The sequence below is a fragment of the Oryza glaberrima genome, chromosome 1 (genome assembly GCF_000147395.1).
Source record: "Oryza glaberrima chromosome 1, OglaRS2, whole genome shotgun sequence".
Taxonomy (NCBI): Eukaryota; Viridiplantae; Streptophyta; class Magnoliopsida; order Poales; family Poaceae; genus Oryza; species Oryza glaberrima.
The window spans coordinates 6,505,717-6,529,118 of NC_068326.1; the positions used below are offsets into that span (position 1 = coordinate 6,505,717).

The 23,402-nt window shown below is 45.0% G+C and overlaps 4 protein-coding genes across 4 annotated transcripts; 2 read left to right on the top strand and 2 right to left on the bottom strand.

Annotated features, from left to right (window-relative positions):
• On the top strand, positions 1 to 2,227 carry LOC127760040 (uncharacterized). Its single transcript, XM_052284250.1, has 3 exons — positions 1 to 281; positions 426 to 566; positions 1,865 to 2,227. The coding sequence occupies exons 1-3, from the start codon at positions 81 to 83 to the stop codon at positions 2,024 to 2,026; spliced, it is 504 nt and encodes a 167-aa protein (XP_052140210.1). The 5' UTR covers positions 1 to 80; the 3' UTR covers positions 2,027 to 2,227.
• Positions 2,228 to 2,351: 124 nt separating this feature from the next.
• Positions 2,352 to 5,321, top strand: LOC127760039 (uncharacterized). The gene is made up of 4 exons (XM_052284249.1): positions 2,352 to 2,759; positions 2,888 to 3,028; positions 3,136 to 4,929; positions 5,020 to 5,321. Exons 1-3 carry the CDS (start codon positions 2,547 to 2,549, stop codon positions 3,304 to 3,306), a joined length of 525 nt encoding a protein of 174 aa, XP_052140209.1. The 5' UTR covers positions 2,352 to 2,546; the 3' UTR covers positions 3,307 to 4,929; positions 5,020 to 5,321.
• On the bottom strand, positions 3,795 to 10,452 carry LOC127760038 (putative E3 ubiquitin-protein ligase LIN). The gene is made up of 14 exons (XM_052284248.1): positions 9,589 to 10,452; positions 9,224 to 9,496; positions 8,910 to 9,019; positions 7,582 to 8,811; positions 7,099 to 7,243; positions 6,758 to 7,006; positions 6,067 to 6,376; positions 5,775 to 5,899; positions 5,576 to 5,692; positions 5,350 to 5,481; positions 5,131 to 5,250; positions 4,792 to 5,055; positions 3,942 to 4,196; positions 3,795 to 3,812 (listed from the first exon to the last, which is right to left on the bottom strand). The coding sequence occupies exons 1-14, from the start codon at positions 10,426 to 10,428 to the stop codon at positions 3,795 to 3,797; spliced, it is 4,188 nt and encodes a 1,395-aa protein (XP_052140208.1). The 5' UTR covers positions 10,429 to 10,452.
• Positions 10,453 to 11,946: 1,494 nt separating this feature from the next.
• Positions 11,947 to 14,463, bottom strand: LOC127756293 (bark storage protein A-like). The gene is made up of 4 exons (XM_052281673.1): positions 14,241 to 14,463; positions 13,483 to 13,550; positions 12,885 to 13,280; positions 11,947 to 12,324 (listed from the first exon to the last, which is right to left on the bottom strand). The coding sequence occupies exons 1-4, from the start codon at positions 14,461 to 14,463 to the stop codon at positions 11,947 to 11,949; spliced, it is 1,065 nt and encodes a 354-aa protein (XP_052137633.1).
• Between the last annotated feature and the right edge of the window lie 8,939 nt (positions 14,464 to 23,402).

Below are 23,402 nucleotides of genomic sequence, written 5' to 3' on the forward strand. Positions count from 1 at the left end.
ACGGGGTCATCTTCCTGAGCTAGTCAAACCCGTCCACCCGCCGCCCGCCGCACGCCGGCGAAAACCAGTCGCGCGCCCGCATGGGCGGCAGCGCTGCGGCGGCGCCGCCGGCCCCGGCGTGGATGGCCGCCGGTGCCCGGAGGTGGCTGGAGGAAGCCGGCGTCGCCTTCGACGGCTCCGACCGCCGCGCCTTCAACGCGCTGCCCCTCGCCGGCGCGCGCGTCTCCCTCGCCGAGGCCGGCCGCGCCGTCTGCTCGCTCCGCGTGACCGCCGAGCTCACGGTACGCGCCGCATCCCATCTCCACCCCACGGCGCCGCCCTCTGCTTCCGCCGCGCGCCGGCGACGCGCGTCCCTCCGCTCTCGCGGCGTTTTCTTGATTTGATTTGATTTGGTTTTGATTTTGACATCGGCGCGGCGGCGGCAGGACGCGGAGGGGAACTGGCACCCGGGGGCGATCGCGGCGGCGGCGGACGACGTGTGCGCAGCGGCGATCATGTCGGTGGAGGGCATCATCAAGGTCTCCGTCCACTACGACATCTCCTACTTCTCGCCGGCCAAGCTCCATGTCCGTAAACCAACCTACTCCCCCCATTGCCATTTTTTTCCTAGCAATTTCTTGTCCCAAGACGCCAATAGAGGAGAAAAAAAAAATAATAGAACAGAACAGAACAGCGAATAGTTTAGGTTAGCACGATCACAATCAATCGATCAATGGTTGACTCTTCGTATCATTTTTCTTTTTTTTTTTCGTATCGCTTCGTGAATGATGAAATCAAATGGTTTCTTTTTTCAAGCACTACAAAAAGTAACAAGTAAATTAGATTATCGGCTTGGTCATGCTGGAACAAGTATGATTATATTCTGAATAATAAGATTTATAGTTTGCCTTTGTGTTAAGGAACCTACATTAACAGGAAAGCTGATTTTTTTTTAGCGCCAAGAATTTCGTTTTATAACTATCTTTATTTAATGCACACACAAAAAAACTATTTTATTTACATACAATGTGCAATACTGCAATGTAAAGCATAGTTGTGCTTCTCTGGAGACTTTTATGAACAATTACTTCTTGGACTAGTTAGGCAAGCTCTTTCATGATCAAGAATTGAAGATTGCAAGGTTATCATTCATTTCTGTCAATTCAACTTGGGTTGCTTGGTTGTTTCTAGTACAAGCCCCTCTAAGCCTTTTTTAGCTAAGATGCACCAGAATCAGAATTCTCAGAAGCAACCATGATACGGTGATACTGTAGTAGTCAAAACAGCAAAATTTGATTCAGTGGCACCGAAAGATCAGCAGTTCAATTTATAGATAAAACTATATTCTGATTATGTATTCTAAGTTTATAGACCTGAATTCAAGTCGTGTAAAGATAAGTTGTTATCTTTCAGTGTCAATGAAACCAGATTTTTCCAAAAAGTTTAGTCCGGAACATTTTCGGTTGCAGCACATTGTGCTTTAAGAACATATTCTAGCTAGAGCCCAAACCAGGCATCTCCTGTGTCCAGACGCTTCTCTGTTACGATCCAATTTGTACTCGTCAAATTAATTCCACTGAAGAAAGTACTTTTCGAATCATGCTCGCTGCTATTCTCATTTTCGGAAACTTCAACAGAGCAACATCATTCCATTAGCTTCTGAAAGGTTGAACAAACCTTGAAAAAGAGACTGAATTGTGACTGAGGCCTGGTTTAGTTCCTAACTTTTTCTTCAAACTTCCAATTTTTCCATCACATTAAAACTTTCCTACACACACAAACTTCTAACTTTTCCGTCACATCGTTCCAACTTCAATCAAACTTTCTATTTTAGCGTGAACTAAACACAGCCTGATGCAAAACCTCCCTGAACTCTGTACTGCAGGAGGAAGTTGAGCTGGACGGCAGGGTGGTGGAGCAGAAAGGGAAGATGACGGCGGTGACGGTGGAGATCCGGAAGAAGGATTCCGGCGAGCTGGTGGCGATCGGCCGGCAGTGGATGTCGACCACCAGGCCAAAGAAGGATCAAGCTAGCAGCAAGCTGTGACTCTGAACCAGGTATGCCTACCTAGCTCCCAATGGAGTTCTTCAGTTCATCTATTGCTCACGTTAGCAACCATCGAGGTGATTGTAACTTTTGTGTGTTGCAAGAAAAATCTCTCTCATTTTTTGTATTCTGAAACATACTGAATTTTAACTTAATTGAAAGGGTATAGAGAACTAGAGAGATCCATGTTGCCAATGTGAATTGTCCAAAAAAAATAAGATTCTTTCTGTGATTGTGAAAGGGGACAGCTGGACAGGTTCTATGCTCTAAAAGCCTCAACCACTAACTTTAAAAACATCTAAATTACTCCTGGACTCCTCGTCGTCGTGAAAGGACGACGGCAACGTGATCATAAATAAATTTAAAATTGCAATCGATATTAGCAAAATCCTATCCTATCTGAAAGGGAAGCCATCGTGCAAAATACACGAAGCTTCTCATCATGGAGGAGATGAAGAAGAGCTTTGCTCGGAGAGTGAGCCAGTGAGGCAGTCAAGCTAGCATTAGCAAGGGCGGCGACATGGACGGCGAGTCGCCGGCGGCGGCGGCGGCGGCGCTGCGGCTGGCCGCCGTGGCGAGGAGGTGGCTGGAGAACCCCCGGGACTCGCTGGCGAGGAGCAGAGAGGAAGGCTGCGGCGACGCGTTCAACACGGTGGTGATGCCCGGGTTCCGCGTCTCCCTCGCCGAGCCCGGCCGCCTCGTCTGCTCCTTCCGCGTCCCCGCCGCCGTCGCCGTACGTGCGTCCTCCTTCCTTTCCCGGCGGCCATGTCGGTCGCCACGCCGTGTTCGTTCGCACTCCGATTCGGTCTCACCTGCTTGTTCTTGGTTTCTGCTGCTGCGGCGGTGGCGGCGGCGGCGCAGGACGCGGACGGGAGGTGGCACGCCGGGGCGATGGCGGCGGCGGTGGACAACCTGTGCGCGGCGGTGGTGTACACGGCGGACGGCGTGCACAGGTTCACCATCAGCCAGGCCATGTCCTTCTTCTCCCCCGCCGCGCACGGCGTACGGTTTCTCCATGGATCATCATCTTCATCTTGCTCTCTTCTCCTGTGAATCGGCCAGCCGCCATTAACCCGCTCTTCTCCGGCGAATGATGATTGCGCGCGCAGGAGGAGGTGGAGATGGATGGGAGGGTGGCGCACCGGAAGGGGAAGCTGACGGCCGCCGTGGTGGAGGTGCGGAGGAAGGCGTCCGGCGAGCTGGTGGCGATAGGGAGGCAGTGGATGACCTCTACGCGGGCGAGGCCGGAGAAGAATGGCGAGAGCAGGAGCAAACTCTGAAACGAAAATTTCCTCTAAAAATCGTTTTCTCTTCTTTTCTGATTTCATCATCTCAACACCTAAAGAAAACTGTTGTAAATTCTCAAGATAGTGATGATGGCGTCCATTCGAAAGTGCCAGTAACAGTAAGTAAACTGTTGTAAATTCTCAAGATGGTATAAAAGCTCTTTTCTTCTATTAATATCAAGTAGGAGTATATGAATACAAAGCCAGCCACTTCTTTTTTCTGTTTTTGCTAGGGAAGAAATGAGTAATTCAGTATGGACATGATCAATATGTACACATTGCAGGTCATGCAAAAGCGTGCCAACAAAATTAAATCAAATTACAAGCATATCATCTCTATCTTCTCACTTTATTCACCACAAGGAATACCCCCAACTTAATTATTCCTTAATCTCCCTCCAATGTCCATTAATCTGAACAATCCTTTTTTGTCCAAAATAATCTCAACAATCCTTTTCTCCACAATAATATCAACAATCCGATCAAGTCAATCCCCAAGCCTGCAAAACCAAGACAAGCCCAATGTGAGTGCCACAAACAAATCTCATCATTCTCAACCAGCTCTGCTCTCTACAATTCCTTAACCAAGAAACAGAAGAAGAAAAAAAAATGCATTTTCTTTTCCAAACCTGAATTCTGCCGTCCGATGTCCCGACGACGATGACATCGCCGTCGGCGTCGACGGCCATGCACTGGACCCGGCCGCCACCGCCGCCGCCGCCGGCCTGGAGAGCGCCGATCCTGGTCAGCTTCTCCCTCGACCAGATCTCCACGACGCCATTCCTGGAGCCGAGGTACACCAGGTCCGAGCTCACCACCAGCGACCTCACCTCCACCGACGACGGTATCGTCCCGACCAGGCTGTAGTTCGAGCTGCTCCATATCTGCACCCAGAAAAAAGAGAACAAAATTCACATCCTATTTCATCATCACCACATGCCTAGACCAGAAACCACACTAATACATCGACTGTGTGCATGAATTTCACAGGGTACAGTTCAGTTCTGATTGAAATTTCGTCAAACTTTGCTGTGTTTCAAACGGAGCTTCGACATACTTCATAGTTTTGGTCTTCTATAGGAATGACATTTTTTTTCGGAGAGTTTCAAGTCGAAATTGCTATATTTAGCGCAGTTGTGTTCTCAGCACATACTTTCAGATAAGAGGAATTTTACAGTTCTTGAAAAAGTACTTTGAGGTACCTAAATTTTACACTAAAAATTTTGGTACCTTGAAATAATTAGTATCTAGATGTATCAAATTTTACAGAAGAAAACATAGTACCTCTAGGATGGTAAAATTACTCTTCACATAAATGTTTCCAGAGTTGAAAGTTGTATGATAGAGTCGACTGTTTTGTATGAAGTACACATTTTCAGTTGAGAGTTATATGATTTGAGTTCGAACTTTGGCATGTTTCAAACTGTCAAAACTTTATCAAGCTTTCCGAGTTTTTCATTTTTGCTTTTTTATTGGTACCTTGACTGATGCGCCGTCGAGCGAGGTGCTGCCGGTGTAGAGGAGGTCGCCGTGAAGATGCAGAGAGTAGATCGGGCTGGCCTTGCCGATGATCCTCTTGCTCCCTTGCTGGATCACGCCGATCGTCCCGCTCGCCAGGTCGATCTCCTGCACGCCGCCGTCGTTGCAGCCGCAGAAGAGCTTCCCGTGCACCAGCGCCATGGATCTCACCACCTTGCTCGCGTTCAGGACCTTGGCGCCGCCACCATTGTTCCAGCTTAGCACCTGCAAAACACAGACCAAGTTAGGTGGCCATCCATGGAAGCGCCTCGCCGGATGATGTGATCGGCGATCGATCACCTTGACGCCGGAGCCCTGCGGCGCGAAGCAGGCCATGGCGGCGGCGACGGCGAGGCTCTGAACCGGGTCCTTGGCGTCGTGGACCTCGACGCACCGGAGGGCGTCTCGGAGCTGCCACACCTGGTGATCAGTTGTTCAGCAGAGATGAACATGTTAAATTTCTGAAATTTTATGCGATGTTTTTTGTTTCATGATTTTGCCAAGAAAATTCAGACATACTCTGATAGTTCTATCCAGTGATCCACTGAACAGTTTCTCCTCTGAGTGTAGCACTGCTAAGCTGGTGATTGCTTTCGTGTGTTCTTGGGATTCATGGACTAGGCGAAGGATATTCTCACTTCCCTCCCAGACCTGAACATTTAAATTCCACAGATTTCTAAAACTGAAACTACAATGTTATGATCTCAGGAAAAAAATTTCGGAATTTTGAAAGAGAGAATTAAACCTTTAGTGTTCCATCAGAGTGGCCGGAGAAGATGTAGCTCTTGAAGTAGGCGATCGATGTGACCTCACCATTCGAGCTGCAGTCTGCGTGATTGAGCTCCTTGTGATTCCACATATCCTGGAACAAAAAGAACAGAAATGTTCAGTAAAAACCGGAATTTCAGATTCGCTGCAAGAACAGCTGAGAAAAATGCAATTACAATGCTGGATTCTTGTCCATCTGACAGCAGCTTGAGCATCTCGAACGCGAGGCCGGACGATTTCTTCAGCTCCCTGAGCGTCCTGAGCACGTCCTTGATGTACGTCGTGATCTCGTGCATCCCCTCTGAAATTTCACAATGTTAGGATAAAAATGTTCAGAGATTCTTTCTTTCTGAACCAAAAAATAACAAAAAATTCAGAGTTCTCTCTCTCTCTCTCTCTCTCTCTCTCTCTCTCTCTCTCTCTTCTGAAATTCTTGTGGCAAGATTGGTAATGGACGGTGTGACCAACCGCGATCGTTCATGAAGCTCCTGAGGGCCACCATGGCGAGGGCCCTGTCGCTGCCGTGCTTGCCTGACCGGAGGACGAGCACGAGCTGCCGGAGCAGGCACACCCTGGCGGCGCCGAGCACGCCGGTGTCGGGGAGGAGGGGGAGCATGCGGACCAGCCACGCCGCCGACACGAGGCTCGCCGTGAACAGCTCGCCGTTCTTGGCCGCCGCGAGGCACCCCGACAGCGCCTCGAACACCAGCCCGAACTCATGGCTGACCAGCGCGTACGCCGCCTTCCTCTCCCACTCCGCCGCCGCCTTCTCTTCCTCCTAAAAAAAAAAAAAAAACATCGCAAGTGAACTCGATGTATGAAATCCAGCAGGTTTTTTTATAGAGAAAACTTCTGAAAATTGGCAATGTAAAGTACGGTGATATCTATCAGTTCACCAAAAATTAAGTTCAAATTCGACCTGCTCATCGTGAAAAAAAAGAGACAAATTCACATGTAAACAATATACTATTATTCACACTGAATTTGTATTTTTTTTTTATATCTCGACGTGTGAGTTGAGTTTGGACCTAAAATTTTATAGACATGTTGCATGAGTGTTTTCAAATTTTTTAAAGAATTTTTCATAACCATAAGATGGTTTTTAAGCGAACTGAGGAGACATTCCCCTTTAGTGACCAAAATAGTTTCCCAATACTACCATTTCGTCCTCGCCGGCGCCGCGAGAAATGCTGAGATCGTGCGACGGCCGGTGCCTCTCTTTCACCCTGGCAAGCTTAAGCAGCGATGAGCGTGAGAGTGGCCGGCCCGACGAGGAGAACTTGCCGGAGAGATTCATGATGGTCTCGGCGGCGAGCAGCTGGCTCCTCGGGTAATCCGAGTTCTTGAGGCACTGGATGAGGCTGTCCACTGCTTCCTCCCTGTACATGCTGATCTTCCTCGGCTCCACCTGACAAACCATTTGCGCATTGATCTCGCCATCAAACATGAGATTTTTTTTGACAAATCTGAAGAAATGTTGCGAGAAAAAGTTGTTTTTACTAGGAGATCTAGCTGAAGAAGTAGCCCTGCAACGACAGGGCTCTGCTCCGGTGTCGTGGATTGCAGGTACACGAGAAGCGTGTGCATCATGCTGAAGGAGCTCGCCTCCTTGATCGTCCGAAGAAGACGATCAGCAGCTGATCGCCTGAAAAATAAGTTGAGATTTTGTTTTAGATGTGGATAATTTTGTCATTCTTAAGAGGATATATGAAGATACCATATATTTTTGAATGTAAAGTTTACTACCTCTAGGTGGTGTTCATCAAACCGTTTTGAATGTGGTTACCACCACTCCACAGAAAAGGCGGTTATCGAGGTAACTGTACGGTTACCGCGAGGTTTACCGTGATTTAAAAACTGAGAATGTTATCACACATGATAATTGTGTGATGATCGTACGGTTTTGTAAACCCTGCCTCTAAGTAGTAGGGTACTCGAGATTTTTTTTTTAAGGACCGTAAAATGGAGGAGCTTTGGGGTTACCGTTTGAGCTTGAGCAGTTCGGAGAGGAGCCGCACGATGTCGAACTTGTCGGCGTCGCCGACGACGTGGAACGCGTCGAGGACGGCGGCGAGGGCCGAGTTCTCGACGATGCTGCTCCGGCAATGGCCGTCCTCAGCGACGCACCGCAGTAGGATCCTCACGGCGGCGACCCTCTCCTCCACCTGCTCGGCTTCCAAGCTCGCCGCCACGCTCCTGATGAACCTCTCGGAGACCAGGGCGGACTTGGCCACCGCCGGCGACGAGCTGTCCCGGCCGCCTTCGACGAGGATCTGGCTCAGGAGGATCACCGACGCGGCCTTCGGCTTGACGCACATCTTGACCACCGCGCCGCCGTCGTCGTCGCCGCCGCCTCGCCGGATGGTGGCGACCAGCGCGTCGGCCATGTCCATCTCGACAAGCTGCTCCGGCGAGGGGGAGAGGAGGTGGATGAGCGAGACGGCCTCGACGAGGCCCTTCTTGAAGAGCGCGACGAGGCAGTCCACGTCGGAGTCCACCCTCGTCAGCGTCTGCACGACGGCGTCGTCGCGGGAGGCGAGCTCGGCGAGGAGGAAGACGGCCACCTGGAGCACCTGCGCGCTCACGGAGTTGAAGAGGATCTCCACGAAGCCGTTGACGACGGCGGGCTTAGCGAGCGCGGCGAGGACGACGTGCTCGGCACCGGCGGCCTCGCGCCATAGCCGCTCGATCCGGAGCACCGACCTCTCCGAGTCGGCGAGCTCCTCCGACGTGCAGAGGCAGGACACCGCGGCGCGGAGCTCGCCGACGGCGCTGTCGAGGGACGCCTGCGCGATGACGCTGGTCGGCGACGGCGCGCTGGCCTGGCTCACGGTGGCGTCCGGCGACGGCGAGCTGATCTTGAACGGGGCCGCGGCGGCGGGGCTATCCATCGTCGTCGTCGCCGGCGGCGGCGGCGTGGGCGCGGAGGAGGAGGCGGCGGGGTTCTGGTCGCGCCAGGCGGCGATGAGGCGCTTGAGGACGTAGTTGGTGCTGGGGAGGTGGGCGCCGTGGAGGCGGTGGCGCGTGATGGGGCAGGTGGCGTTGCCGCGGTCGAGCCACTCCTGGATGGCGCGGCGCTCGTACGTCTGCCCGGTCTCGAGCGTGACGGGGTCGTCGAACACCTGGCTCGTGATCGGGCACACGAAGTCCTTGGGCGTCGCCACCACCGGCCGCCGCGCCACGTCGCCGCCGCCGTCGCCGCCCATCACAGAACTGCATTAAGAATAATCCGCCGCCGCCGCGGCGTCGCCATCGTCACATCAGGAACGGTGTTGCTTTGGAGGCGAGCGCGAGGACGCCAGCTAGCTTACCTCGCGTGCTCCGGAGAGAGCATGGCGGCGACGTCGTCGTCGTCGTCTTCCTCGCCGCGTGGACGCGCTCTGCCTGCAGGCCGTGACAGCGGCGAGGCCGTGTGCTTTTCCTAGGAGACGAGACAGCAACATTGAAACCTCAGCTATGATCTGTTCAACTTTGTATTTTAAAACAACTCTATTTGTTTATGAAAACATCGCCTGCATCTTCTCTAATTAACAAATGGAGTGAGATATGATGCTAATCTTAGCTTTCTTAGCGTCCTAGATTACATATTAAACGAGTTGCACCAAGACTAATTCAGAGCACTGACCTCTCTGCCGGCGAGGAGCTCAGAGGAGGAGGAGGGGGAGTCCTCCATGCTGACGTCGGAAGAAGGCGTCGCCGGCGAGTGCCCGGCGCGCAGCCTCGCCACCGGGCTTCCTCTGCCGGTCGGCGACGGCGACGACTGCTGCTGCTGCACTATGAGGTGCGGCGGCACGCGCTGCGGGTACAGGCTCGGCGGCCGCATCAGCTCCCTCCGCCCCTTGCCGCTGCCCTGCCGCGGGTACAGGTCGGCCGCCTCGTCGGCGTCCGCCCAGATCGGCTGCAAAAGATCACCGGAACATGACGTCACCATGGTGTCGACACCGTCGAGCCGACCACGCTGATGGGATAGGTTTGTGTTCGTAGCATTACGTTGTACCGTACGTCGTTCTGCGAGCTGACGGCCTCGTCGGTCTCCGCCGTGGTCTCGTCGTCGACGTCGCCGTCCTGGTCGTCGTCTCCGACGCCGAATACGAGCTCTGGAGGCGGTGGCGGCGGGGAGTACGTCTCCTTCGCCGCGTCGCCGGCTTCAAGGATCTTCTTTAGGTAGAGCGCGTACGCTATGCAGTTCGCGTCGAGCACCTTCTCGTACTCGCGCTCCAGGTCCCTCATCTCCTGCGCCTGGGCGCCGCTCATCAGGGACAGAACCCTCATCGCCGACATCGCGGCGGTCTCCACGGACCCGTCCTCGCCGCGCTGGGACGCCGCCTCCGCCGCGGCGGCGGCGGTGGACGCGCGGCGCGCGGCGAAGTGGCGCATGACGGGGAGGAGGCGCGGCGCGAAGAGCGCCTCGAAGGCCGCCGGCGCGAGCTCGTGCCGCGCGAGCGCCGGGTCGAGCGCGAAGAGGTCCAGCACCGCGGCCGCCGCCGCCGCCGCCGCCGCCGCCCCGCCGCGGCGGCGCGAGGCGGACGCGAGCGCGAGGAGGAGGCACGACAGCGGGGTCGAGACGGGGAGCGACAGCAGCAGCCGCTCGGCGGCGCGGAGGGAGGACAGCGACGGCGGCGCGGACGCGGCGGTGTCGAGCGCGTCCGACACGAGCGACAGCGCCTGCAGCGTCGCCGCCGGGTGCTGCCGCTGCTTCCGCCCCACGCCGCCCGCCGCCGCGGCGGCGGAGAGCAGGTGTCGCCGGAGGAGCGGGTCGGCGATGAGCTCCGCGAGGAACGCCGCTGTGTGCGCCACCACCGACGAGTACGTCGGCGTCGGCCCCGCCATGTCTGACGAGCACTTCACACACAAACCCACGGGAAGGTTTTGTCTCGAGGGTCGTGGAGGCGAGGTGACGCGCAAAGACTGAACTGCCCCCTCGAGCTCCGAGTAGTCATGCCTACTCGAGCAGGGGTAGGACCGGGATTTCGTCTCCTTGGGGTTTAAATTATGGCGGGAGAGGAGACCGGGGCGGCAGCGGCCGGCAGCGCGGCCGCCTGACGCGTGGAGGGAGACGGTCGCCGCCGCGTCGGAAAGGAACGTTTCGGAGGGTCTCGCCGTGGCTGTTTCATGGAAGTCAATATATGACTCTATAGCTATCTTACAAGTTGGAAGATTTATTAATCCAGAGGATTATGTTATGTTAATCACATGGTTTTCGAAATTAAGAAATGAAGTTTTAAGTTGTCTACTATTATTAGAGTCGATATGACTATGTGTGATATTTCCATGGGGGGTAGGTTTCAAATTAACGCTGTAATTGTCACCCGAAACATTAGGGATGGCCGGATGAGAACATGCCAAATGGAGACAAGAGAGACATCACATCACAAAATCAGCGCTAGCGAGAGTTGGTTGGGATATAATTGATGCGGAAACCAGTTAATTAATTATCATCTTGTTATGCAATCTTAGTTCAAAGATCTTTGTAATCCAGCTTAATTTAATTATACTAACTTCGCTATTTTTTTTAAAAGATCATCCATCTTATTAAAAAAATACGTAAATGTCATTTACTTTGTTGCCTTATTTTATCATATTAAACGTTTTTAATCATAACTTATATTTTATATATTTACACTAATATTTTTTAAATAACACAAATATCAAATATCATGTTCAAAAATCATATATATAGCACCATACATTTAAAAGCGGATAGAGTAATTGTCACACTTGTACATCGGTAATTTTTTTTAATTAGGTGTTATTTGTTTGTGGACTATCTATATATCTATCAATATTTTTTTCTTAAATATAAATTTATTATAATTTAGTGTAATTACATAACTACAAACAATATAATTTGTACATATAGCTTTTAGAGACGCTTCAAGGGAGGCCGTGGGATTGAATCCCCTCATTTGTATGTCTATGCTATGATTTTTTTTCCTTCCTTGCTTGGACGAATCTCGGAACAAATCTAACATTTCAAAATTATGTGAAAGTTATACATAGTTATACAAAATCTTTTTAGCAAATGCGATTTTTTATTTGGCAAATTAAATCGTTTGTTTGATGTGAGGATGCATGCATGGGTTCTTGAAACCAACCAGGGTGGGTGACAGCCAAAATATTTCTCTGGAAACATAATTCAATAATGTGAAAGACGTAGTACTGCATTCCAAGCTGAAAATTTCAAAGTACAAATGAGCAAATTAATCACGGTGACGAGGCCACGTAAACGTGGGCACGGTCAATTATTTCTCTGCAACTAGAGCACTTAACAACGGTACGGTTACAAGTTGGGTTTAATTTGCAAATCGGTTGATCATGTCGTCGAAGTTGCATGCAGCAGTGGCTCGATCACATGTCCGCCGCCACGGCGTCGTGCGCGGCGCCGCCGTCGGCGAGGAGCGGGACGAAGTTGAGCATGACGTCGACGGCGTTCTGGGCGGCGATGGCGAGGAACTCGCCGGCCTCGTTGCCGAGCGAGGAGCCGCCGCCAGCGAGGTCGGAGAGGGAGCGGATGGTGAGGAACGGGACGGCGTGCTGGTGCGCCACGAGCGCCACGGCGGCGCTCTCCATCTCCACCGGCGTGCACCCGAACTTGGCCCGCAGGAACTGACGGTAGGCGGCGTTGTCGAGGAACACGTTGGCGCTGCACCCCCTCCTCACCCTCGTCACCCTCGGCGCCCGCGGCAGGCACGTCGTCGCGTTCACGCACGCCGGCAGCTCCATCCCCTGCACCACCACCACCGCGCGTGTGTCAGACAACCAACCGATTTTTTTTTTGAACTTTTTTAATTTTTAATTTTAAAAATAAAATTTTTCAAAATAAACTTATTTTTAGATTTTGAACCTTCTGACCACACCAGCCTGTCTGGCGTGACCAGGGTTCAATCTTTAGTTTTCGAACATATTTAATCAAATTTGAAGAAAATATTTCCAAATTTAAAAAATGAAAAAAAATTCCGTTGAAATAATATCATATCAAAAACTGACGGAACTGAAATTTCATTACGGAATTTTGAACCCTGAACATAACAAAACAACATTAATGCATGACAGTTTTGTCTAACGCTGGTCACGCTAGCCAGACCGATGAGCTCGTTGAGCTCAGTATATGTATGTGTGTACCAAAATTTCGTTACGCAATTTTGAACCATGGGCGTGACAAAACAACATTAATGCACACCACACACAGTGAGAGCGTGACGGTTTTGTCTTGCCACACGCGATCAAATAACGCTGGTCACGCCAGCCAGGCCGGTGATCTCGTTGAGCTCAGTATATGTGTGTACCTCTAGCTTCTCGGCGAGGGAGAAGTAGCGGGAGCTGACGGGGACCCAGAAGGCGTGTTGGCGCTGCTCCGGCGTGCCGGAGACGGGGAAGATCTCCTCGGGCTGGAACCAGATGCTGTTGAGCTCGTTGGGGGAGGGGCCGGCGGCGGTGTAGTCGGAGAAGTTGAGGAAGCCGAGGTCGCGGGTGTAGTCGCCGGCGGCCTCGAGCGGCAGCTCGTTCTCCGGGCCGTCGCCGTAGCGCTGCCAGTTCCAGAGGGAGAGGTGCGCCCAGTGCTCCGGGATGGTGACGTCGCCGATCTGGAGGCCCTCGTCGGCGTTGCCGGCGATGCCCCAGTGCACGATGCCCTTCACCCTGAACAGGCTCAGCAGCAGCTGGGTCGTCAGCCCAGCATTCAGCTGCATGATGCATAATTTGCAGATTAATTAATTATTCGATTAGGGAAACCGATCGATTAATAATTAATACTTTCTCCGTTTTATAACTTAGATCTTTCTAGCATTGCTAATATTCATCTGGATTACATTACAACAGTTTTAGTTGAGCTACTTTTGATAGGTAGTAGCATAATTGCAGTCATGTGTGTATAGTAGTACGTACCATGCTAAGCCCTGTCATGACCATGACAACGTTTTGGCCACCAATGGCACCGAAGCGAAACCTTCGTCCTTAATTAATTACAAGGAAAAATGAATCATTAGTGTGTGTGTGTTAATTAACGTTTTGGTCGTGTTAATCAGTTTTCTTCTTGGGTAAACGTTCGCTCGTCCATTTCAATTTCTCATCACAGTATCAAACATTCACTATTCAGGTAGCACATCTCTTTCTCGCCATATGTACGTGAGCTTAATTAAGTCACACATATATCTTGATCATTAATTATCCGCTGATAGTGTGATGCCACTTTCAGGTTATTATATTATCGCATGCACGCTGTAATTAGCTTCACGCATGCATGCATCGTCCTTAACTAACTGTCCAATTAATTAACTGATGAAGAGGCTATAGCTGCATGAAATTAGCATATGCAGTAAGGGCACCCACAATGATAAAGTAAGGTGCTCTCTATAAAACATGTACATCTCAACAATAGACTAGCTAAATTAATAGTAAACCACCTCAATAGTATGTCTATATGGGTATCTATAGCTCTCTAATCCATTGCCTCGTTTTTCTCTATATACTATCTTTAGGTTAGTAGATAGCTTTGCTCTCTCTCTTTATTTAATCTTTTCCATGTAAGAAAACATGCTGACATGAATCTCTTGTAGATAGCTTATAGATAACCATTGCGGGTGCCCTAATGGATGCAAATTAATTAGAAGCTAGCTAGGTTAATTAATTACGTCGTTAATTACCTTGGATGTCGAGGTAGGAGGGCAGGGTAGGGGTAGGGGTGAAGCTTGGGGAGTTGAGGACGGGATCCATCTCGTAGGCGTTGGGCACGACGAGCCCCACGAACGGCCCGCCACGGTCGTTCGCCCGCCGGACGGCCGACCACGTCTTCGCCGAGATGAACCCCTCCGCCGCCGTCGCCATCATCGCCGCCGCCACCAGCACCGGCCACCACCTCATCGCCATGGCTCTGTGCCTAGCTAGCTCGATATATCTCTTACTCGATCTTACTCCTCTAGTTGTGTCTAAGCTAATTAAGCGCGCGTAACTCACAACAAGCTTAGTTAACTTTTTATTCTGATCTGTGATATTTTGATGGATCACTTCTGCGTGTGTGCGTGTGTATATATGTGGGTGTGCTGGTCTGCTACTCTGGTGTGTATATATATAGATATAGAGCTGAGCCCCACTCGCCACACCACGTATAAGTTCATCGGGCTAATGGGAAATAATTGTACTGTAAATTTCCGTGGTATAAAATAGAAACTAGTTGGGTGGCCCGCACAATTGCGCGGCTAGCACCCAAACAAAATCATATATTTTTCATATCCTTCTTTATTTACTTGCTCGGTCTACCACTATTCCTATTTATTCTTCTTGAAACCTTTAAAAATTGGATCTTATAGTTTTTTGAGTTTATTATCTCGTTGGGTTTCGTTTTTATAATTTCTGGAAGTCCCGTCAAACGCTGCCATTATACTCCTTTACAGCCCATCCACTGTCTTTTCTCTTTATTGTCATTAGAATTTTACAAATCGAACATAATTATTGTTCAAGTTCATTTTTTACTTTCTATAAGTCCTGCCGAACCGTCAACGGCTTTGGCATTATATTCTTTTATGGCTCACCCGTTGTCTCCCTTCTTTATTGTCATTGAGATTTTAAAATCATACATGATTATCATTGTTTTTTTTTACTTTTTAGAAGTTCCGAACCTTTAAAAATTGGACCTTGTAGTTTTTACAATTTATTGTCTTGTTGGGTTTCATTTTTTAATTATAATTTTTAGAAGTGACATCACATGATGCCACTATACTCCTCTACGACCCATCCGCCGCCTACTCTTTATTGTCATTGGGATTCTGAAATTCGAACATAACTATCGTTTCAATTCATTTTTTATTTTCTAGAAGTCCCGCCAACCATCGGTGGCTCTGGAACTATAATCCTATACATCCTGCCCGCTGCTTCTCTTTTTTATTATCATTGAGATTTTGAAAATCGAATATGATTATCAATGGGGTTTTTTTTCACTTTCTAGAAGTCCCGGCAACCGTCTTACATGTTTGCTTCACGGCCTGCCTATCGTCCCTCCTTTTAATCATCATCAAGATTCTATTTGGTGTTTTACTAATAGTTTTTATATGTCGTATCAACCGCCACCACTCTACACTCTACTCTTTTATAGGCTTGTTACTTAATTTATCTCATCGTATGTTTTATATGGTCTTTTTTTTCAATAGTCTTTATTTTTATCACCAATTTTAGTTATTTATAAATTGTATTCCTAATTGAAATATTTTGTTTATTTTTCTAATTTTAGAATTTATTTTTTAAAAATTTTATTTAATACCATATAGCGTTCTTTTAATATTTTTATTTTTTATTTTTGAATTTTAGTTGTTTCAAAATTGTATTCCTACTTGAACTCTCTTTTAATTTTTCTAATTTTGGATATTATTTTATTTCTTTATTTTGAATTTTAATTAATCTCGTATTGGGTTCTTATATGGATCCTTCTTTTAATATTGCTTATTTTTAATTGCGAATTTCAGTTAATTTTAAATTATATTCCTACTTGAACTCTTATTTTCTTTTTGCTAATTTCGGATTTTATTTTTATTTTTATTCTGAATATTAACTAATCTCGTATTGGGTTCTTATATGGACTCTTCTCTCAATATTCCTTATTTTTAATTCCGAATTTCAGTTATTTTTAAATTATATTCCTACTTGGACTCTCCTTTTATTTTCTAATTTCAGATTTTATTTTATTTTTATTTCAAATTTTGATTAATCTCGTATTGGGTTCTTATATGGACACTTCTTTCAATATTGCTTATTTTTAATTCTGAATCTCTGTTAATTTTAAATTGTATTCATACTTGAACTCTCCTTTTCTTTTTGCTAATTTCAGATTTTATTTTTATCCGAATATTAACTAATATCGTATTGGGTTCTTATATGGACTCTTCTCTCAATATTCCTTATTTTTAATTCCGAATTTCAGTTATTTTTAAATTATATTCCTACTTGGACTCTCCTTTTATTTTCTAATTTCGGATTTTATTTTATTTTTATTTTGAATTTTGATTAATTTCGTATTGGGTTCTTATATGGACACATATTTCAATATTGCTTATTTTTAATTCTGAATTTCAGCTATTTTTGAATTGTATTTCTAGTTGGACTCTCCTTTTCTTTTTCTCCGATTAATGTGAGAATTTTTAGCTTTCACAGCGAACGTGGTGCCTCCTTTCAAGGTTGTTTTAATAATATAATAGATAGATAGATGTCTGCCGCATGTGCACCACTATAATGGTGACATGATTCAATATTTTATCTAGATGCTGAGATGCCAGGCTGACAAAGCCGCCATGCATGATACGTTATGCATGTCATAACACGAGGAAAAAAATGCGTATCTTATAAAACTAGCTGGGTGCTGGGGGTGGCCCGCGCAATTACGTGGCTAGCATCCCATATAAAATTATATATTTTTTAATATGATTTTACTTAAAATTTATTAAATAGTTATCTCGTTGTCTTACGATTTTGAAAGACCAAATCTTATCATCCTCGTGTTTCTAATTTTATAGTTTTTAAAAGTCGCACCAGTTACTACCCCTTATTTCTATCATATCATTCTTTATTTGCTTGCTCGATCTACTACTGTTCCTATTCATTCTCATTGGAACCTTTAGAAATTGGATTTTATAGTTTTTTAGAGTTTATTGTCCTGTTGGGTTTCATTTTTATAATTTCTAGAAGTCCCGTCAAATGTTGCTATTATACTCCTCTACAGTCGTCCACTGCCTCTTCTCTTTATTTTTATTGGTATTTTACAAATTGAACATAATTATCGTTTAGGTTCATTTTTTTACATTCCAAAAGTTCCGCTAAAACGTCAACGACTTTGTCACTATATTCCTCTACAGCTCGCCCGTTGCCTTCCTTCTTTATTGTCATTGAGATTTTAAAATCAAACATGATTTGGGGTTTATTTTTTATTTTTTAAGAAGCTCGAACATTTAAATATTGGATCTTATGGTTTTTAGAGTTTATTTTTTATTTTCAATTTCAGTTGTTTCATAATTGTATTCCTACTTGATCTTTCTTTTTAATTTGTCTAATTTCAGATTTTATTTCATTTTTTATTGAGAATTTTAATTAATCTCGTATTGTGTTCTTATATGTACTTTTATTTCAATATTGTTTCCATTTAATTCCGAATTCTAGTTAATTTTAAATTGTATTCCTACTTGAACTCTTCTTTTCTTTTCTCTTTTCTAATTTTGATTTTTTTTATTTTGTATTCCGAATTTTAATAATCTCGTATTGGGTTTTTATATGGATTCTTATTTCAATATTGCTTAATTTTAATTCCAATTTTAGTTATTTTTAAATTGTACTCCCTCCATACTCGTAAAGGAAGTCGTTTAGGACAATGTTTAAGTCAAACCTTGGGAATATAAATCATGAATAACTCTCAAGTTGTTGAGTTTGGAAATGTAAAAATTATATGAATAGATTTGTCTTGAAAAGTATTTTCATAAAAGTATAAATATATCACTTTTTAATAAATATTTTTATAGAAAATAAGAAGTCAAAGTTGTGTTTTGGAGACCGTGTCACTGTCCAAAACGACTTTCTTTACGAGTATGGAGGGAGTATTTCTACTTGAACTTTTCTTTTCCATTTTTTCTAATTTCGGAATTTATTTTATTTTTGTTTCGAATTTTAACTAATATTGTATTGTGTTCTTTTATTTTTTATTTTTAATTTCAGTTGTTTCAAAATTGTATTCCTACTTGAACTCTGTTTTTAATTTGTCTAATTTCTGATTTTATTTTATTACATGTACTCTTATTTCAATATTGCTTGTTGATTTTAAATTGTATTCCCACTTGAACTCTTCTTTTCTTTTTTTTCTAATTTCTATTTTTTTTATTTTTATTCCGAATTTTAATAATCTCGTATTGGGTTTTTATATGGACTCTCCTTTCAACATTGCTAAATTTTAATTCCGAATTACATGTAAAATAGGATTGGGGCTATAAATTGATCTCTTTATGAAAGACCTCCATCTGTTTACTCATTTCAATTATTTGTGAAAGGATATCAAATTATCAATTGCTAGAACCTTCGATAAAAGAAAGTAAATTGTACTTCTACTCGAACTCTTCTTTTCCTTTTTTGCTAGTTTCGGATTTTATTTTATTTTTTATTTCGAATATTAGTTAATCTTGAATTGTGTTCTTATAAGGACTCTTCATTCAATAGTGCTTATTTTTAAATCCTAATTTTAGTTATTTTTAAAATGTATTTTTAGTTTGACTCTCCTTTTCTTTCTTTCTGATTAATGTGGGAATTTCTAATCCTACAGCGAACGTAGTGCCTTATTTCAAGGCTGTTTTATAATAATATAATAGATACATATATTTTGGGATGGTGATAGTCCGTTCGATAAAAAGAAAAGAGTGTGCAATAATATATATACCTATGCGTCTCTTTAAAAGAAAATAAGGAACAAAATAAACTATATATATTCATCCGTATAAAAAATTAAATAAATTGGGATACATGCCCAATTAAATAGGAATATAAGAGATAAAAAAATAAATATTTTCTATGAATCTACAATATAGTCCATGCAAAAAGTAGAAGAATATCAACTACTTTAAAATTAAGAAAGAGGGACTAACTAAAAAAACGCCACAAGTTTTTTAAGAGAAAACTTTTAAATCTAACTATAGTAATCTAACTATAGTATACTATAACTGCAATACAACTTATATATAACTATTAAAATAATACGCGCAACTTTATATCTAACTTATATAGAAATTAAAATATAGTTACACTATAAGTACAACATAACTATAGTCTAATTACAACTATACTATACTTACATTTGAAAGTTTTTTTTCCAAAAAAAAAACTTGCGATTTTAGAAATTCTGTAGACAAATAATTAAAATTCTAAAAGAAAAATCATTCAAATGAAACGGCCCATATGTCATTCAAAGAAAAGAACCACGATTTATTTGATTGTTTTGCATCCAAGCACATGCAGCTTCTTAATTTCAAAGGGTGGTCCAGTGGTCCCAGACAAAAAAAAAATCGCGGCCAATATAGGTTTTCAAAAAAAAAAAAGGAAAGTAATATATCAGGTATGATATGCAAAGACGTCAGCAATAACATCAATATGATATATCAACCAGCTGCTTCTAAGAATCTTAAACTTTCTAAATAAGCCATAAGTATCTCGTTCGGACAAGATATGTTTCCGTAGTAGCCTTCTATATATAAAGAGGCTGCAAGCAGTGACAATCTCATGTTCAACCTCCCAGGACCTGGGTATGGTACTGGTTTATTTAATGATACAACATAACACAACAAAACAAATGGTATTTATATAATTTTTTAATAGAATGAATGGTCAAGTGTTATGTCAAAAGTCAACGGTGTTATTTATTATAAAAAACAGTTAGAGGAGATAGCTAGATAATGATCAGAAGTGTGAAGTAGGGTGTTTTTTTCTCTAAACACGCCAAACATGTAAGTTAGCTTTAATAAATTAAAGCCCTCCTGCATTTCGTCGAGAGACATGTAATAATTCATAGATTTGTGTTTGTATAATCAAACACTGTTGCAAATAATTAAGTCAAGTTAGTGAGGATTGGACCTACGGCTATATATAACGGTTCTGTTTTCGTCAGAGTGGATCATGCGCACCTCAAAAAAAAGGAAAAACGGATCACGCGCATCACGCGCTTGCTCATAACGTTAAATTATTTGATGCAAGAGAGATGCGTCTTCTCCCTTGTTCAAAATTTATTTGTTCGGCTAATAGAAATTAATAGGGACTCTCTCTCTCTCTGGTGTGGCAAATTAATTAAATTAGGGTCTGTTCATATTTATCACTCTTAGCATGCTCTAACTTTAAGGAAGTACTCCCGATTACTAGTAGTTAGAAGTTCCATGCGTGATATCACTAGGCAAAATAAAATAAGAACATGCATACACTACTAAAAAAAATAATTTTTCTAGACGAACACTCCAATAGATTATAGATGGATCATAAGTATATGCGTCTGCAAAAATTGACCCACATTATATTTTTCATACATCTTCTTAAGAAACCCGCATACAAAATTTATTTTTTTCCAAGCGGCTCTCTTAAAAAACCCGCATACGAAAATAATTAAGGGTATTTTCGCATTGAGGACCAATAGAGAGCTGTCCTGTCACCGGTTACTTTGTTAAGAAACCCGCATGCAAATTCATTTTTTCCAAGTGGGCCTCTTAAAAGACCCGCATATGAGAATAAGGGTATTTTCGCCTTGAAAACCAATAGAGAGTTGTCGGGTGTCATTAGTGGCCGGCCAGTCACCGGTTGGTTACTTTGGGGAGGTGTCACCGTATCTGGTGTCGTAGCCTCGACGGCACCAAACTAAACCAGCAGCTAATTAACACCTCACTCTTTCCTGTAGAAAGCTACCTTCGTCCCATAAAAAAAATCATTTTTCATTTTGAAAATGATGTCATACATTTTTTAATATAGTATTTGCAAAAATCCAGTAAAAATCGGATTTTGCCGTCATGTGTGTAAATCGAGATGTGGTTCAACGGCAAGGGATGACTCAGCGACTCAACATTAGCGAGGATGATGCAACGCATCTCAACTGTGGTGAGGACGACATGACACATCTTTGACTGTGCCAAGGACGACACATCCTGACTGGCCTCCATCTCCTCCAAGGCCTAGCTCACCTAGGCCTCCTCGATGGCTCTCTAGCGTCGGTGTCGTCCACGGCGGCGAAGTTGCAGAGGAAGAGAGGTGGCGGCGGGTGTGCATGGGCAGGCGGCCGAGGAGTGGAGCCGGGCGGAGGATGGTGAGCTTGATATCCCCGTTGTGGAATCTGGCCTCAACGAAGATGCGGCTGACGACGGGGTCATCGAGGACGACCATGAGGGAGTTGGAGACAGGGGCCTTTTGGCCTCGGCTCGTCGGCTCACGCGGCCTCCGGGTGATCTCTTCCTCCAATCCAACCGCCTATCCAGTTAGCGCACATGAGAGGATAGCCCGACTAGCGCTGCAGCCTGACCACCTTGCGCCGGCGCCTCCCCCTGCGCTTGGTGCCGCTGCCCGGCCGAGCTCCTCCTCCGCTCAGTCATGCCCCGCCACATCAGCATTGCCGTCAGCCGCCCGTCATCGATCTGCCCGGACGCCGCGCCTCCATGGTCGCGCCATGCCGTCAACTGCCCTGGCCGCCAGTGTCGCCTACGCTGACCTCGCCCCACCGCGCCTCCGAGGCTGCTGTGCCGTTCCCGGCGAAGTCGATGGGAAGGGGAAAACAAGGAAAGAGAAGGAGAAAACGAAGGAAAGAGAAGGGGCAATCCGAGCATTTAGAAAAATATCTCACCTCTTTTGATCCAGAAATAATAAAATAATACGACCGGTGTCTTATAGCCAATTACACGGTTTTTGTAGTGTCCATCAGCCGTGTCATGTTTTCGTGGTGTCTCCTAGAAAAAAAAAGGGCAAATCTAAGAGGGGGTATTTGGATATGGCAAATAATTATATTCCCCTGGAAATAAAGGGGTATACCGTTCCAACGGTAATATCTCCCTCTTTTTTGAGTAGTAAAAATCACGTCTCGTTCCAACGGTAATATCACGTAAAAGAAAGAGAATTCTCCCGTCTCGTTGTCTCCTCCGCTGCTTGTACCGTCGTGAAGACGAGTCGCGGCTGAACATAGGAGGGGCGGCGATCTTCATTTGCGGCAAGCATAGCAGGGGATGGGATAGGATCCTGCTGACCTGTGAGCATCCACATCTCTTTCTGATTCATCTCTCTCCTACCCCACCCCACGTGACCTGGAATTTGCTTGCGTTTGTTAACCCTAGTAGCTTCTCTAGTATTGTGAGACATAAATTTTAGACTATCATATCTAATATCCTGATACTTGGTCTTATACATATGAGTATCATATCGGATATCTAATAGTACCACGTCTGATACCCATGAGTATCAGATCTGATACCCAGTTACTAGGTTTGAATACCTAGGTAATGAGTATGATACCTATGAATAGCAGATGAGATAACGAGTTATCGGGTCTGATACCTATGAGTAACGGATCCGATACCTAGGTATCAAGCATGATATAGATTTGTTGCAGATCTGATATTTAGATACCGGGTCTTATACATATTAGTAGTGGATCTGATACCATATACATGACCCATGTAAACCTAAAGAGGTGTACGAGTAGTGTCGTATTGGAGTATTTCATAGCTATTTTTGTACCGTAGGAGAAAAGAGCAATGGCAGTAGTTAGTGTAGACCTGAGGGTCACCAATATGAACCGCACATAACACGTTTTGAGAGAGAGAAAAAATCCGGGCCTGTTTAGATCTCCTAGCAACATTTTACACCCTCTTGCATCGAATGTTTTGACACATGCATGGAGTATTAAATATAAACATCCGGGCCTGTTTAGATCTCCTAGCAACATTTTACACTCTCTCGCATCGAATGTTTGGATACATGCATGGAGTATTAAATATAAACGAAAAAAATAATTAATTACACAGATTGCATATAAATTGCGAGACAAATCTTTTAAGTCTAATTGCGCCATTATTTGATAATATAGTGTTACACTAAACATTTATTAATGACGAATTAATTAGGCTTAATAAATTCGTCTCGCCATTTACAGGCAGATTCTGTAATTAGTTTTTTTATCAATCCGCGTTTAATAATTTAAATTAGTGTCCGTATATCCGATGTGACCCGCCAAAACTTTACACCCCTCCTAAACAGCCCATAGTGAGTCCTAATGGATAGTGAGTCCTAACGGTAATATCTCCAACGGTAGTATCGCGTAAAAGAAA